This window comes from Diadema setosum, chromosome 1, assembly GCF_964275005.1.
Source record: "Diadema setosum chromosome 1, eeDiaSeto1, whole genome shotgun sequence".
Taxonomy (NCBI): Eukaryota; Metazoa; Echinodermata; class Echinoidea; order Diadematoida; family Diadematidae; genus Diadema; species Diadema setosum.
The window spans coordinates 7,735,664-7,751,424 of NC_092685.1; the positions used below are offsets into that span (position 1 = coordinate 7,735,664).

General features: G+C 37.4%; 1 protein-coding gene across 1 annotated transcript in view; it reads right to left on the reverse strand.

Moving 5' to 3' along the window:
* The window catches only part of LOC140233855 (uncharacterized), a 49,089-nt gene that overhangs the window by 12,698 nt on the left and 20,630 nt on the right, over positions 1-15,761 (reverse strand). Inside the window, exons 10-20 of the mRNA XM_072313950.1 lie at positions 14,556-14,650; positions 13,344-13,413; positions 11,357-11,408; positions 10,588-10,615; positions 7,444-7,483; positions 6,644-6,728; positions 5,512-5,603; positions 5,011-5,086; positions 4,585-4,637; positions 3,883-3,957; positions 536-608 (exon numbers count right to left, since the gene is read on the reverse strand). Coding sequence (XP_072170051.1) covers positions 536-608; positions 3,883-3,957; positions 4,585-4,637; positions 5,011-5,086; positions 5,512-5,603; positions 6,644-6,728; positions 7,444-7,483; positions 10,588-10,615; positions 11,357-11,408; positions 13,344-13,413; positions 14,556-14,650 — 739 coding nt within the window. The remainder of the gene's footprint in view (positions 1-535; positions 609-3,882; positions 3,958-4,584; positions 4,638-5,010; positions 5,087-5,511; positions 5,604-6,643; positions 6,729-7,443; positions 7,484-10,587; positions 10,616-11,356; positions 11,409-13,343; positions 13,414-14,555; positions 14,651-15,761) is intronic.

A 15,761-nucleotide genomic window follows, 5' to 3' on the forward strand; every position in this document is an offset into this window, starting at 1 on the left:
AGAGCAAAAGAACAACTGATTTAAGAAAATCAGAGTTACAACAAAGTACAACTGAATGCTGTAATTTACACAAACTGAAATATACTAAAAGCAAAAATATATGTGGCTTTGCCAAATAACTTATCAAGGCGTTTTACTGCACATGCCGTTTCATCAATGAAAAGTGATTACTGGTATGTCAATTTTGCAGTAATGATTGTCTATCCATAAGAAAATAGCAATTTGCATATTTTCAACCCCAATTATTGTAATAAAAAGGTGTTTCAAGTTTCTTTGTCAAAATGACTGTATGTAATGTGCAAGCATTTTAAGAAGACATCCAGCAATAATAGTCACTGTAGACAATTAAGAAATCCTCTAAACATTCACAGGAATAGATGAAAATAACCCAGAGGCTATAAACCACATTTCTACACATCTAAAGTACTGCTTTTTCTTGGGATCTTACAGCCACTTCTAGTCCACTCAAAGGTGGCCAAATAATCCCACTATGTCCCACTATGTTAGACGACTCCATCAAATGATATTCATTTACCTGTGTTTTCCTCTGTATGAGAGGTTCGAATGAATGCATCTCCATCAAGAATACTGGGCAGAAGAGCTGTCACCTACAGAAAGAGGGGGAAAAAATTTCATAGGCTGTCAAAATTGAACGTGATTACATAGAGTATTTGGCATGGCTTAAGTTGGGAATAATGTCCTCATTGTTCATATATCTCAGGGTTTTGCTTTCTACCCCCAGGGGGGTGTTTCATAAAGCTGTTCTTAAAGTTACGAACAACTTAAGAACAACTGGAATACGTTCTGATGTGCTATACTTATCAGAATTTCAGTAATTCAGCACAAGAACTGATCACCAGTCGTTCTTAAAGTCGTTCTTAGCCAAAGAACAGCTTTAAGAAACACCCCCAGGTACATGAATATCTCCTTAGTTCTAGCTAAACAAAGTGATATGGACTCACTTCCGTTTTGATACAGTTTTCCTCAATTCATACCAGCAAATTTTGAGTTGCTCACCAAATGCAAGGGAAGATGAGAATGATGGACATTCTTAATGGAGGACAATCACTTTACTAAAACCAGATACTGCTTATAGGTGGACACAGTGCATTGCTCATATATTGTGCAGAAATATATTCTACTACATGTTTATATGCACTAAAATACTTATATCAGTTACAACTTTAAAATATTCACTACTGGACTACCTGGAAGGTGACAAAAAAGTAGCATCTCAACACACAGACATACATAAATATGTATTACATCATGTACATATTCAGTTGTGAGAGTTGTGAATTTATATGTTCCTCATACAAAGCATAACACTTGTCAGAACACTCTAAATGTGATTCACTTCCAATGCTCTCTGAGCAGTGGCGTATCTAGGGGGGGGGGGCAAGGGGGGCACGTGCCCCGGGCGCCACTCCTTGGGGGCGCAAAAAAACGAAAAAATAAACGAAGAAGAAGAAGAAAAAAAAAAGGAAAAAAAAAAACGAAGAAGAAGAAGAAGAAGAAGAAAAAAAAAAAATCAACTCGCCCGGAAGGGGGGGGGGGGGGGGGGGGTGGGGAGGGTGAATGGTGGGGGGGGCAGAAAACCAAATCAAACAAGATAAAAACAAAACATGATGATGACGCGGACAAAATGACAATGTTTATTGTGTTCACACAAAAATTCCATGTTCTGTGAGCTGAAAAACAAAAATTTTCGGCTCACTCGCTGCGCTCGCTCGCCAAAATTTATATAAGAAAGAAGGCAAGAACAAAACGTGATGATGACAAAATGACAGTGTCTATTGTGTTCACACATGTCATTTTATATTTAGCAGGAAAAATGTTACACGGAGCAGCGACTGCAATTTCATTCGTTCTGAAGGGATCGCCGATTGGATCAAAAGAGGACACCAACGGTTTCGAACATACGGGGGAGGGGGCGCAAAAAAAATCAAAAAAGATAAGAAAAAAACGTAATGATGACACAGAAATATACAAATTTCGGCTCACTCGCTCGTACTAATTTTGAGTATTTTTTCAAGTACTCAGTTTGTTGGTATAAATCGTTATCTATAAGGTCGTCACTATAATTGTGAGATTTAATAAGCAAAAAATGACAAGAATTCCATGTTTTGTAAGCTGAAATACAAAAATTTTCGGCTCGCTCGCTGCGCTCGCTCGTCAAAATTTGTATAAAAAAAGATAAGAACAATACGTGATGATGACGAGGACATATACAAATTTCAGCTCACTCGCGCGCACTAATTTAGAGTATTTTTTAAAGTCCTCAGTTTTTTGGTATAAATCGTTATCTATAAGGTCGTCACTATAATTGTGAGATTTAATAAGCAAAAAATGACAAGAATTCCATGTTTTGTAAGCTGAAATACAAAAATTTTCGGCTCGCTCGCTGCGCTCGCTCGTCAAAATTTGTATAAAAAAAGATAAGAACAATACGTGATGATGACGAGGACATATACAAATTTCAGCTCACTCGCGCGCACTAATTTAGAGTATTTTTTAAAGTCCTCAGTTTTTTTGGTATAAATCGTTATCTATAAGATCGTCACTATAATTGTGAGATTTAATACGCAAAAAATGACAAGAATTCCATGTTTTGTAAGCTGAAATACAAAAATTTTCGGCTCGCTCGCTGCGCTCGCTCGTCAAAATTTGTGTAAAAAAAGATAAGAACAATACGTGATGATGACGAGGACATATACAAATTTCAGCTCACTCGCTCGCACTAATTTAGAATATTTTTTAAAGTCCTCAGTTTTTTGGTATAAATCGTTATCTATAAGGCCGTCACTATATCTTGATTAGAATTGTAAGATTTGGTAAGCAAAAAATGACAAGACTTCCATGTTTTGTAAGCTGAAATACAAAAATTTTCGGCTCGCTCGCTGCGCTCGCTCGTCAAAATTTGTATAAAAAAAGATAAGAACAATACGTGATGATGACGAGGACATATACAAATTTCAGCTCACTCGCGCGCACTAATTTAGAGTATTTTTTAAAGTCCTCAGTTTTTTGGTATAAATCGTTATCTATAAGGTCGTCACTATAATTGTGAGATTTAATAAGCAAAAAATGACAAGAATTCCATGTTTTGTAAGCTGAAATACAAAAATTTTCGGCTCGCTCGCTGCGCTCGCTCGTCAAAATTTGTATAAAAAAAGATAAGAACAATACGTGATGATGACGAGGACATATACAAATTTCAGCTCACTCGCGCGCACTAATTTAGAGTATTTTTTAAAGTCCTCAGTTTTTTTGGTATAAATCGTTATCTATAAGATCGTCACTATAATTGTGAGATTTAATACGCAAAAAATGACAAGAATTCCATGTTTTGTAAGCTGAAATACAAAAATTTTCGGCTCGCTCGCTGCGCTCGCTCGTCAAAATTTGTGTAAAAAAAGATAAGAACAATACGTGATGATGACGAGGACATATACAAATTTCAGCTCACTCGCTCGCACTAATTTAGAATATTTTTTAAAGTCCTCAGTTTTTTGGTATAAATCGTTATCTATAAGGCCGTCACTATATCTTGATTAGAATTGTAAGATTTGGTAAGCAAAAAATGACAAGACTTCCATGTTTTGTAAGCTGAAACACAAAAATTTTCGGCTCGCTCGCTGCGCTCGCTCGCCAAAATCTATCAAAATTCATTACATTTAAATCACCCTCAAAAGATCCCTTTTAAGTGATTGAAAAGCATCATGTGGACTTTGTTTAAAGTCCCTACCGGGATGGGGTTGGGGTTGAACACTTTTTCAGAAATTAGGGGCGCAATTTTCGTGCTTGCCCCGGGCGCCGTTTTCCCTAGATACGCCACTGTCTCTGAGGGTAGAAGAGACAAAGCTACATATATTCTCTCACCTTTGGAGAAAATCTCCATGTCTTGGGGTCATTTTTATTCCATGTTGCCTGCACTGTATGGATGTTACTCAGAATCTTGTGATGGTGAAAAATGTTAGAAGGTCACAGAATTTATCTTTATGATCAAACACAAAGCCATACACAGAGCATACTTCAAATATATCAAAGCATGTCTGACAGTAGTACATTCATTTTTTCCCAAAAAAATATCAATGTACTAGCTTGAATTTTTCAACACAACTTGTAGCACATACAAACTCATTACACTTTAAAAGAAAATACCCCATATGGTCTAGACTATTCTCATCTAAATACAGGTAGAGAAGCAAAATTGAGAAAAATTGAAATGTTTTACAATGATCAACTTCATGATGTACAACAGAGATAGTCTTTCATTCTAACATAAAAAAAAAAGAATCAAAAGTTTTGTTAACACATGTGGCATTCAACGTGGCATATTAATTGCTCTTCGATTGGATTTGTGCTATTTTGAAGTCAATTACTATATGCTGATGCAAACTTGTCACATCTTTATGAGCTATCACCTTTGTAACGAATGAGTCAGATGACAAACAGAGAGCTGCCTTGGCATCCAAATCATACCATAACACACATAATCCCTAAGTTAACGCACGGTGAATTCAAAAGCAGAGAAAAACAGAGAAGAACTGACACTACAAAGGCCACAAAGATATCAATTACCTTGTCTCCGTCGAAGAAACAGATGCGAACATGCCGACTCCTTATCTCTATACCTGTAAGAAGCAAAACCACATTATACAAAACACTACATTTACAAAACTATAAAATGCTATACTTACACTCCATACCTGAAGATCAAGAATGAGCTAAACTTTGATGAATAAAAACCCTAAATATTTGTGCCATATGTCGATCAATACATGGGGCAAAAACTTAAATTGAATTTTTTCATTCCTCTGCTCAATATTATAAAACAGGAACTATCCCTGCAGCATGCCAAAGAAGAAGTCCTTGATAATAACACCATTTCAAATTCACCCATCATGTACATTTATGTTTATTCATTGAGAAAGCTGCATCTATTCAAGGAATAAGATAGGTGCCCACATCATAACAAAAATAAATAAATAAAGCTATATGGCTTACCAACTCCACACGGTGGGACGTTACGGACCATCAGCAGAGTAAGCAGCTTCTGCATCCTGACGGTCTTTGCTCGAATCTGTACAACAAATATGTTAGCCACATAGCACAGTCATCTATCTCAAACGTACTCTTGAAAGAAGAGTGAAAAAGGGAACGAGTTGTCACAGATTCTTCTCCTTTTCTCCTTTCATTCTTCTTCTTCTTAGTGCTACCTCTACAATTACTACTACGACTAGCATCATTGCAACTCTTTGATCATAGCCATCAGCTTTTAACCCCGTCAGTCATTATTCTTGAGTAAATCGTGACCTACTCTCGCTGTCACTGAATAAGGTACTCAGTTACATGCTTCCAAATGTTGAAAGAAACACACCAAAATTGGCCCATAAGACACAAAATCGGATAAAAAAATGAGTAAAATAGATAGAAGTCACGAATGAGTAGGTAGTTTCAAATTCCGTGGAAAAGTTCTCCTACCATGGACACCATGATCTGACTTACTTGGTTTTCATGTGGTGACCAGTTGAGATCCTTAAACCCCAGACAGGACTCCGCAAAGCGAGGCTTGAGGAAATTGCTCAGAGTATAGGCATCTAGAAAGTGAATTCAGGTACACACAAGAACGAGACATGTATTTGTGGAATGAGTTGGATTTAGCATGCTTCCTCCAAGGGAAGGTAAGTTAAAACAATTTGAACAAGTGTTGTTTGTCAGCATACACACACTTATTTAAGTCATGTGGTACATGCTTCAAATTACTTTAAAGGACACCATCAGGAAAAGCCAATACCATGTGACATAAAGGCACTGTGACAATCGACATCTCCATGTCAACTGATATTGATTGAAGTTCAAGAAAATCTCGTCATATATCTCTAACATTACTGTGCATATAATTAAATTGCCATCTTTATCATTAAACACTGGACATTCTCAGTGATATAGTGCATAATAAGGCCTGATGAATTCACAATGGTTTAAAATGTTTATGAAGATTTCTATCCTCATATTTCTGATTTTGATTCAACTCTGCCATAACCCCGTCCTTGTCTCTGCCTTTAAAATATGATGTGAATATCAAACATGTCTGCTATATGAGGCTGCCTGTTGATTACCGGTAACCCCTTAAAGAGAAGGCACTCTGGAGGGGAGGTCAGACTGGTAAAAGATCAAGAAGTTTAAGATCGTGAAGTCTTCGCAATCTTTTGTCGTGCGGTCACACTGGCAGCCAAACTTGGATCAAGAAGTTTGAGTCATTGGTACGCGCATACAAGAAAGAAGAAAGAGCGTGCCGTTTGACGGCTAGTGATTGTGATGTTAACAATGCACTTCTGTACATGACAATGGCCTCGCACATCGGAGACATCGCCTGCAAACAGATCGAGAAGATTGTTGGGGGTTAGGAAAATATCCCTAGTTGGAGAGGGAAGTTTCACGAGAAGTTTGCAGTCACACTGACAAAACTTCGAGATCTTAAAGATCACAAACTTAATCTTCTTGATCTTTTGCCAGTCTGATCACACCTATTGTCACTTTTTGAGGGAGACTCTTTCATTACATCAATGAGTGTTAATTGGCAACCAAATTTACACAATTAGATAGATGAAAAAGAAAATCAGGGACTGAATCTCACCAGACTTCAAGTGGCGGGCAGTTGTGGACGGCCTGAAGCCAGAGGGAATGGCACCCATGGCTGAAAGGACATCGGTCACTCCAGTCTACAAGGCAACAAAAAACATTGTAAAAACATACAAAGATAGAAGAGTCCTGTACAATACAAGAATAGTTGTCATTGTGTGTCATTTTGAGTTGCTCAGTACCATCAAGAGCACTATGTTATGTTGTCTGCAGGTGATAACTTGCACATAAAAAAAAAAGAAGCTCCACAAAGTGAAATGTGACTCCATTTTCAAGTTAACTTTGAAACATGAATCCAACTGTCCCATAGTTTGCATTTTTAAATTCAATTCATGTTTTTGGTTGATATTTCAGCAACTACAGCCTTACCTTCCTTAAAATTCAAGATACTTTATCACCATAATCCCAACTTAAGTGTGATGAGAAGGATAATATCATAATTCATTTTTTCTTATATATTCAATTTTAAACAAAATTGGAAATTTAGTGCTACGATGACTCGTGCACATGTCAATGGGAGCCTTGCAAGGCAGTGATACCATTACTTTACCTAGTCAGCCCTTGTATGGGAAACCATGTGAATATTATACCCTGACACTGTCAAGATACACTTGTATACAGTCAATGGCATCAATGTCATATTAAACCTTTAACAGGCAGACATGCCAAACCACCAAACCATCTCTTGTCTGAACCCTCAAGAGCAAAACATAAATGATTAATCAAGTCTTTAATTCATAGCGAGCCTGACACATCGTCATTAAAATATTCACTCTGCTACTAAACTTCACTTACCTCAGTCACAGCTTTCTTTAGACCTCTCCACAATTCTTTGCTGTGTTAAGAAATATAACGGGAAGGAAATCAGGAGTCAAATCACACTTTCTACACTAACCTAAGTTGATGTCATAATGTCAGATACATGTAGTTAACAGGAAATTATTGTACAATGATGAACCAGTTTCCTAGAACCCTTTGTCAGTGACATTCAACATACTTTACCTCTATTTTTTACTTGCTCTGTCATATATAGGATTTATCACCTTGACATCAAGACACATGGACACATTTCAAAGAACTGAACACTTCCATATTATATATAATATCCTAGTCCATCTTTGAAACAGGTAGCATACACTGTAAGATGTTCCTTTTGTTTATGTGTCATGTCCAAACAAAGAAAGTTCTCCACTTCAAACAAGAAAACATATGACAAAAGCATTTCACTCACACAGCTATAACCATTCGAGATGTTAGTATGAAGCACACAAATGTAATAATTCAAAAAACAATCAAACAAACAAATAAACAAACAGTGATTCATGAATTAGTCGCACAGCAAACATGACATCCAGATGATCTTGTGTAGAAGTGAGGATGTGGTAAAATGTATGTCAAATTATTGGGCAACATCATTACCTCATTCACTTCATTCATATAGTCTTATATAGCATTCATGGTCTTGTCTCTGATATAGCACTCCTTAGATAATCCCAATTAAATTTCCCTTCTAAATATAATTTCTTCAAATATCTCCAATGAATATATCTTCTTGAATTGTATAATCATATTTGTTCACATATTTCTTCATATTGTAGGATACACAGTACTTTGTCAAACATTTTCTCCAAAATTTTATCACAATCATTCCCCTTTACATTATCCAACATCATGATTTTAGAGAATTTACTCCCTCACAGAGTGTTATTAACACTGCAGTGCAGACACACAAATGAGTGAAGTTAAATTTGTTTTTGTCATAATGATAACATTACCTGTTTCTGATTAGCATTGATGGCAAAAAAGAGAATCATAACATGATCATTGAGACACACTGGCACATATAAAACAAGTAGTTTTTACCCAACTAGAGCTGCTCAATGGAAGAACCTCACACACACACACACACACACACACACACACACACACACATACACACACACACACACACAACCCCTCCCCCTCAAAAAAACCCCAATAACAACAACCAAGAAAGATTTCAAATGGGCTAGACTTGACATTGAAGCTCCCATTTCACCCTGGAAGTAACTGACTGATAGCAAATGTTGATCAGACAGTGTCTGTAAACAGTTTAGTAGCACATACGGTAAAAGCAGTAATTTTCACATGGTTGATTTTTCACACTGGGCCATTTCCAGGATACAATGCTTGCTAATAATTTTGATGGTAGAAATAATGATTTTTTGACAGTGTTTCTGCATGTGTTATAATAGCTTTAAAAGATACACAAACTGTGCTCTTATTTTTGCACCATTTTAGTGGAGTGTGAAATAATCCACACTGCTAAAATATTCCACATTTACAGTAGGTGGGCTAATTTTAGTCAGAGTTACACCTCTGCACAGAAGAGGGACCAGCATATTTAGATTACTATATAAGTATCAATATGACATTTGGACTAAATTGAGATTACAAATCTTGACTCAAATCATGGACACTACTAAGTATATCTTAAAAGGTGTTTGAGTGAAAGGATTTTATCAATTTAAGGCGAACAGGTTTTCCATGGATGCCACAGTACATGCAGACTGCGTACAAGCTTTACATGCATTCTGGTGCAATTTTTCTAGCCACAAAAAATAGATAATGATAATACTATCTATAAAACTGAATTCTCCACCTGCGCCCCTGTAGAGTGTCATGATGAATTGTGTATCAAAATTTTGTACACATGAGCCACGCCCATACAAGACAATTCAATGACTTTTTAGCACTGCAAGACCAAGAGCTAAAAAAAAAAAAAGGGGGGGGGGTTTGGTACACTATACCTAAAAGCTTGACTCTACCAAAAATATAAATGCATTCCAAAGGGATCATAAACCGGTATTCCTACGATCTGAGGGGTGTGGGGAGGAATCCATACATGACATTTATGCACCTTAGTGGTAGCTACACAGAAGAAAATGTATTATCTCTCTTCTGTCTTTCTAATGTCACTAGCAATAACTATTCATGAGCCAAAAGGCATTTGATAACCCCACAAGTAATCAGCATCACCTGAATGGATTTCACGAAAGCAATAGTAACAGAATGGGTTAGAACTTATTTGTAGGACATTTATTTTGTCTTGCCATACATGAAGTGGGCAGGGCAAGTCAAAGAAGGATGGACTGATGGAGGGATAGATGGATCGAAGGAGGGAGGAGGGGAAGGGAATGGACATTGGACAATTTAAACAGAATTCAGGGAATCATGTTTGGTTTTCTCAAAGCATTTTGCAAATCTTCAGCAAGCACAATGCACAATGGTCATGCACATGATGCAATGGACATGTAGAAGATGCTGAAAAAACATTGCTGATAAAAATCATAATACCTTTCACCCAATTCATCTTGAGGGCAGTCTTCTGAGAGAGGAGGCGGAGGATAAATACGTAACTCGGTAAGCATATTTTAATTCGTGTACACAGCATCAACCCAGCTCCATGCAGTCTTTCTTGCTTCTGTTTGCTAAAACCTCTTGATTGCTTTCTTGCATCGTTTCTTCCTTCCATTTCATCTTCACATAAAATGAAGAGAATCTATGCCTGTGTGAATGTACAAGGCTTTTCACAGTTTTCACGAAGCACCTGAATGGTATGCTGCACAAATTGTTTTGTTTATTTCTGGTTGGACCAGTTTACAACTGGTTATTTGATCTATTTTGATATGTTTATTTTGATTGGGGTTCTGCCTCCTCTATGTAGTGTTAATTGTTTGGTCAAATTTGATAATTATGTTGAAAATTTCTTAATTAGATCTCACAGATGCAAGATAGACTGCTTGAGAAATAAAAAGAAAAAAAAAATACTTTAATTGTTTTACATTGTTATGGACAAAGGAGACATGATGAGTAAAGTCATCACACCTAGTCTGACAAAGGAGGAAAGAAAACAAGGAGTGTTAATGCAATTATCAACACAACCACGGCAAAATGTACCTTCGGGGTGACAGTGTTGTAGCAGGCTCTGTAAGACCAAGAATAAAGTCCATGTTACATCTGATGACATTAATTTCATAAAATCATCTCATCCAACAGTTTGCGTGACACACTCTGTCGTAAAATCTTGTTAAATCTGCAAGAATATTTGCATTATCATAATTCCTTGATGATGTGAGTGGTCAATATTAGCTGCATAATGTATAATCCCCTACAAAATTCTCTAATATATTGGTACAAGAGCTCGACAGTGCAATGTACATCCATGATACAAAAACATCTACAACATGCAATGACAAGAAATATTACATTGCACAAAATCAATTGATACAACATTACATACAATTGTCTCTGACCCACATATTTCTTGGTGTATAACATATTGACAATCACCACACAAGGTATCCATTCCAAAGTCAGATCACTTTCAAGATGAACTGTTCTGATTTACTTCAGGGATTTTCAGGGCAATCGCTTCAAAAGACAGAGCAAAACAATAACAGACTGTTCAAAAGTGGAAAAACAAAACAAAATGGAAAAAGTCTACATGTTAAGAAGGCTGTATCAAATTTTACAAAACTTTTTTTTTTAAATTTAAAAACAATATTTTTTGTTATTATGGATAAAGGACAGTTCTGCAACTGCATCCTTGTCACTTTGACAGCAAAGTTTCCTTTTGACAATTGCCTTAAAAATCATTTCCCCCTAAATCTAATCAGTAAATTGCCCTACTATGCTACATATAATGCATTAATTTTATTTCACATACCTTCAGCCTCTGGTGACTGTACATCTCTGTAGTCATTGTGTTCTTTCTTGAGCTACAATCATGTATAACATGAAATATGAACAATTGTGATCAAATGCTTCATGTCGACACAGATTACATCAATTCAAGATACTTCATTACGCTCGTCAGGTGACATTTAAGTCCCTGATTTAATTCCAGCTCTCACAAAGACTTACAGCAAGTAAAAGCAAAACAATGCACTCTGAGGGTAGGAACTTTGAGAATCAAACAAGGAACAAGGACCGCATTTCCGTAACACATGAATTTTGTGATGGTATCAGAAAACTATATGTCACAATCCTACATGTGTATAAGATTTCACTGCATAATGTGAAACAGTCAACATTTATAAGCATTTATCAACTATAAATTTGTATCCATAACATCATATCCAATGACACAACGTACAAATTTGTAGAGAATCATTGTCAGTCTAAATCTCACTATTCAGTAAAATTATGGAGCAATACACAAGTGGACTGATAATAGTACTACCTTCCCCTGACTATATTTTTCACACGAAGAATTACATTCTTCTCACATAGCACATAAAAGCAAAGCACATGCACGGGGGCACAAACTAAATTATTTGATTGAAAAGCTCATATTTTCCTGTCTTCTTTTTCGTAGGTGGCATCACATGCTGTGTCAATATCATTTGTTATATACCTCATAAGTGAGATTCTTATCACTGATTGGTCAAAAGTATATCATGTGAAAAGGTGTAGTCCTGTCTATCTTGCCTTAGGGTTTTCAGGTAAATGATAGAAAGGCAAAACCCTCGTGACAGAAAGGCAAAACCCTCGTGATAGAATTCGTAAACCCTCCGCGACTTTCGCACACATAACAAGTACACGTAGACTTCGCGCGCTGTGTCTGCAAACCTACCACTCCAAAGACGTTGCGTTCACTGCTATACGCGCATCGTAACACATGCACAACCAGCTAGTTTAGCGCACAGCGCAGCAGGCATGTTTCAACACGGCATAGCGATCCGCCGAGTGCTCCTCCGTGATTTGAAGTGAGCTGACTCAAAAATCGTACACTTTGTGTTTGGGATTTCTTGACTTAGGATCCCGAAGCAGAGACAAATTTCAACAAGTTGGAAAACATGTTAAAACACGAGCGACGGGAACGTGGATAATAACATACTGTAATCTTCTGCCAAGATTGTATGCAGGAGCTCGCAGAATTAGCAGGCCACGTGAGTACTGGATAGTCTACAAAACATGCAAGCGAGCGTTGTGCCTAACGTTAGAATCTACTTTTGACTAGGTCTAGCCCTAGATCTTGACATTGCTAGTTACTAGTTAGACCTAGTCTTAAACAATGAGGTATATAAAACAAATATCAACTGCTCTTTATTCGGATGGTGGTGGAAATTATCACTCCCTCGGTGCTTTTCATACCGACCCTTCTATCACCCCTCGGCTAACGCCTCGGGGTGATAGAAGGGTCGGTATGAAAAGCACCTTGGGAATGATAATTTCCACCATCATCCTCATGAGCAGTCAATATTTGTATACTAGTCACCTAGGGTGGACCACAAGAAGTCAGCATCTTCCATTCATTTTCCTACGTGTATATGCAGTAGACAACTTTAACCGAGTCTGCACCCTGCTCTTTACAAGGAACATTTTAGGTACATGAGTTGTGAGTCTCTCACACAGGTGACCTCCATCTTGTGTCCTATCCAAGGAATTAAGTGTTTTTCCTGTTACTACAGAGGACGGTATGTCAATGGTATCAACGATAGCTCTTGAATTTGCCATGTTTTTGCTGATGTCTACCTCTTAAACTGAAGGATAAAGTGAATTACAGGATCAAACCTTTTGTAAAGGGAAGCTAAATAGATGTTACTTGTCCCTACGCAAACTTACTATGCAATGGAGCAAGACAAAGCAATGTATTTGATACACCAGCACTGAGAGCAACATGCACACCAGTGAATAAACATGGGTCGTACCTTGAGGTATGTGCTTGGAACAAGTCCCTTGTTTCCTTCCTCATCTTCAGCCATCCACCAGCCGTCTTCCCTGAGGAAAGACAAAAATAACAAGAGCGTTACAATTTTAGCTTGCACTTGAAGAAAATGATGAAAAGGAAATTCAGGGTTTACTCACTGAGACCAGCATAGCCACCCCTGAAGCTGGAATAAGCAACTTTTATCTTTCCGTTCAACACAAGCAGATATCTACACAATACCTCTAAAGTGTACTGCTGAATCTTGAGAAGGTGTTTACAGTATTGGTACTTTGGCCCTTCAGAGTCCAAGTCCATGACTCAAGTGAGTTGAATATGGGACTGGTTACATGAAATGATTTCTGAGTAGAGGGCAATGTCCCATTATCAGGTAATCTTGATGAAATCACACTACATTATATAGTTTAAGTTGTGTGTTAATTTTTTCAAAAGCTGTGAAGAAAAGTGCACTTGAGAAGTCAAACTGCATGCTGCTGGAACTTATCATTTAAATAAATTTACATGTGAAATATATATACAACAAAAAGATGTGATCACTTCTTGAATTGAAACTAAGGCATTTCCTGGAATTGAACCAAAGACATTTATTTGAATTGAATCCAAGTCAATGGATGAAATAAGATGGTTTGTAGGCAAGCCTTGTAGGGATTTTTTTCAATGACAGACCCTTCCCATTATATTTTGCAACAAAGGCCTAATTTCAATAGTGCTTTTGGCTTACACTTTCATAATATCATAAGAAGGATTGCATCTGCTGACGGATGAGATGCTTAACTTTTATTGCTTTCTCTATGGACAACATGAGACATCTGCATATGAAAGAAAGCATTTCTATGCTCCTAGGACCAATCCAAAAGTTTCCAGCTACGGACAGAAGTACCATTAATTCCATCTCACCACCACCACCACCACCACCACCACCACCACCACCACCACCACCACTACTACTACTTCCCCATCGAAACAAGGATCAGTTTGCATGTACATGCTATCCATGCAGCAGAGAGGCACAAGCTTCGGCTGCAATACCAATGCTGTTATGGCTGGAGTTGGATATTCTTGTTTTTGTGCTAGTTATTTTCAAGAGGCTTTGTCGCCTTTTGAACCAAAAGACAGGTGGTGAACTTCATCTCTAGAATTCTCCAGGTTGAATCACTGGTAGGCTAATGGACAAGCCAACTGACCAGATACTAACCTCTCACTGAGGATTGTCAATACAGCTCCCCGACGGAAGCTGAGGTCATCCTCTTCTTCCCCATCAAAGTCACAGACTGCTTCAAACAAGTTTTCCTTTGGAGTGATAAAATATTAAAAATTGATGATGTGATAAATCTACCTCAGTTACTTGGGAATACATACACTTATATAATATTGACTGGCCTTGAGGGAGATACCAGAAAATATTGCCCAAACTGAAAGAATATTTATCTGGTATCTCCCTCAAGGCCAGTCAATATCATAATTATTACCTATCCCCTAGGTAAATTAAGAAAATATGTGAATACGGCTATACACTATAGATCAAGCCACATTTGACTACTTGTAGATCATCAACATGTCGAATAATTGAAAATTGCTCGTCAATGTATATCATTCAACTACATATGTATTTGTAACAGGCGAACTTCAAACATCTGAACGCTTTTACACTTAATTTTTACTTCTGTTTAAATTTGGAGAGTTGTAAAACTAATGGTCACTCTGTAATTATTGAGCACAAGTGGACGCGTAGTGCTGCTGTAAGTGGTCGACCTTGTATGAGTTGATTTATCAGCGTTCTTCTGCGGTGCGTGTAACCGACACCCAGCGACGTCCTGGAATGTTTTCTTTTCGTGGTCAATCGGAATGTTTACAGAGAGATCCCACTCTTTCTCTTCCCACCTCCCTATGTAAAGTGAATGGCGAAAACCGGAAGATTGCACTGTTTGCACACATTGTTTTGTGTACGGTACGGTGTGTGTAACCGACACGCAGCAACGTGGCGAAAACCGGCAGAGGCGAACGAATATTGCCTGCTGACCTTTAACCCTGCAAAATAACAACTGCTGACCTTTAACCCTGCAAAATATCAACTGCAATTGCCTCGCAAAACTACCTCGTATAGGTAATAATCATCTATATTGGCAATACATGTCAATGGACTTTTTTCTTTCCTCAAGACAAAATAACATCTCATTCAGAGGAAGCTTCTACTAAACAATACAGTTAAGTTCTGGTTGCTGTACACAAATTGTTGACCCATTCATTGACATGCAGCATTATCAGGAAAAGTAAGAGGGGCATATGACATCCTGACAGTTAAGCAAACATATCAAGTTCTCCACTCCTGACACATGCATTTACTCTACACTGCTTCATTGCATGTACAATTTGTATAGTGAATACTTTTTCTATTACAGTG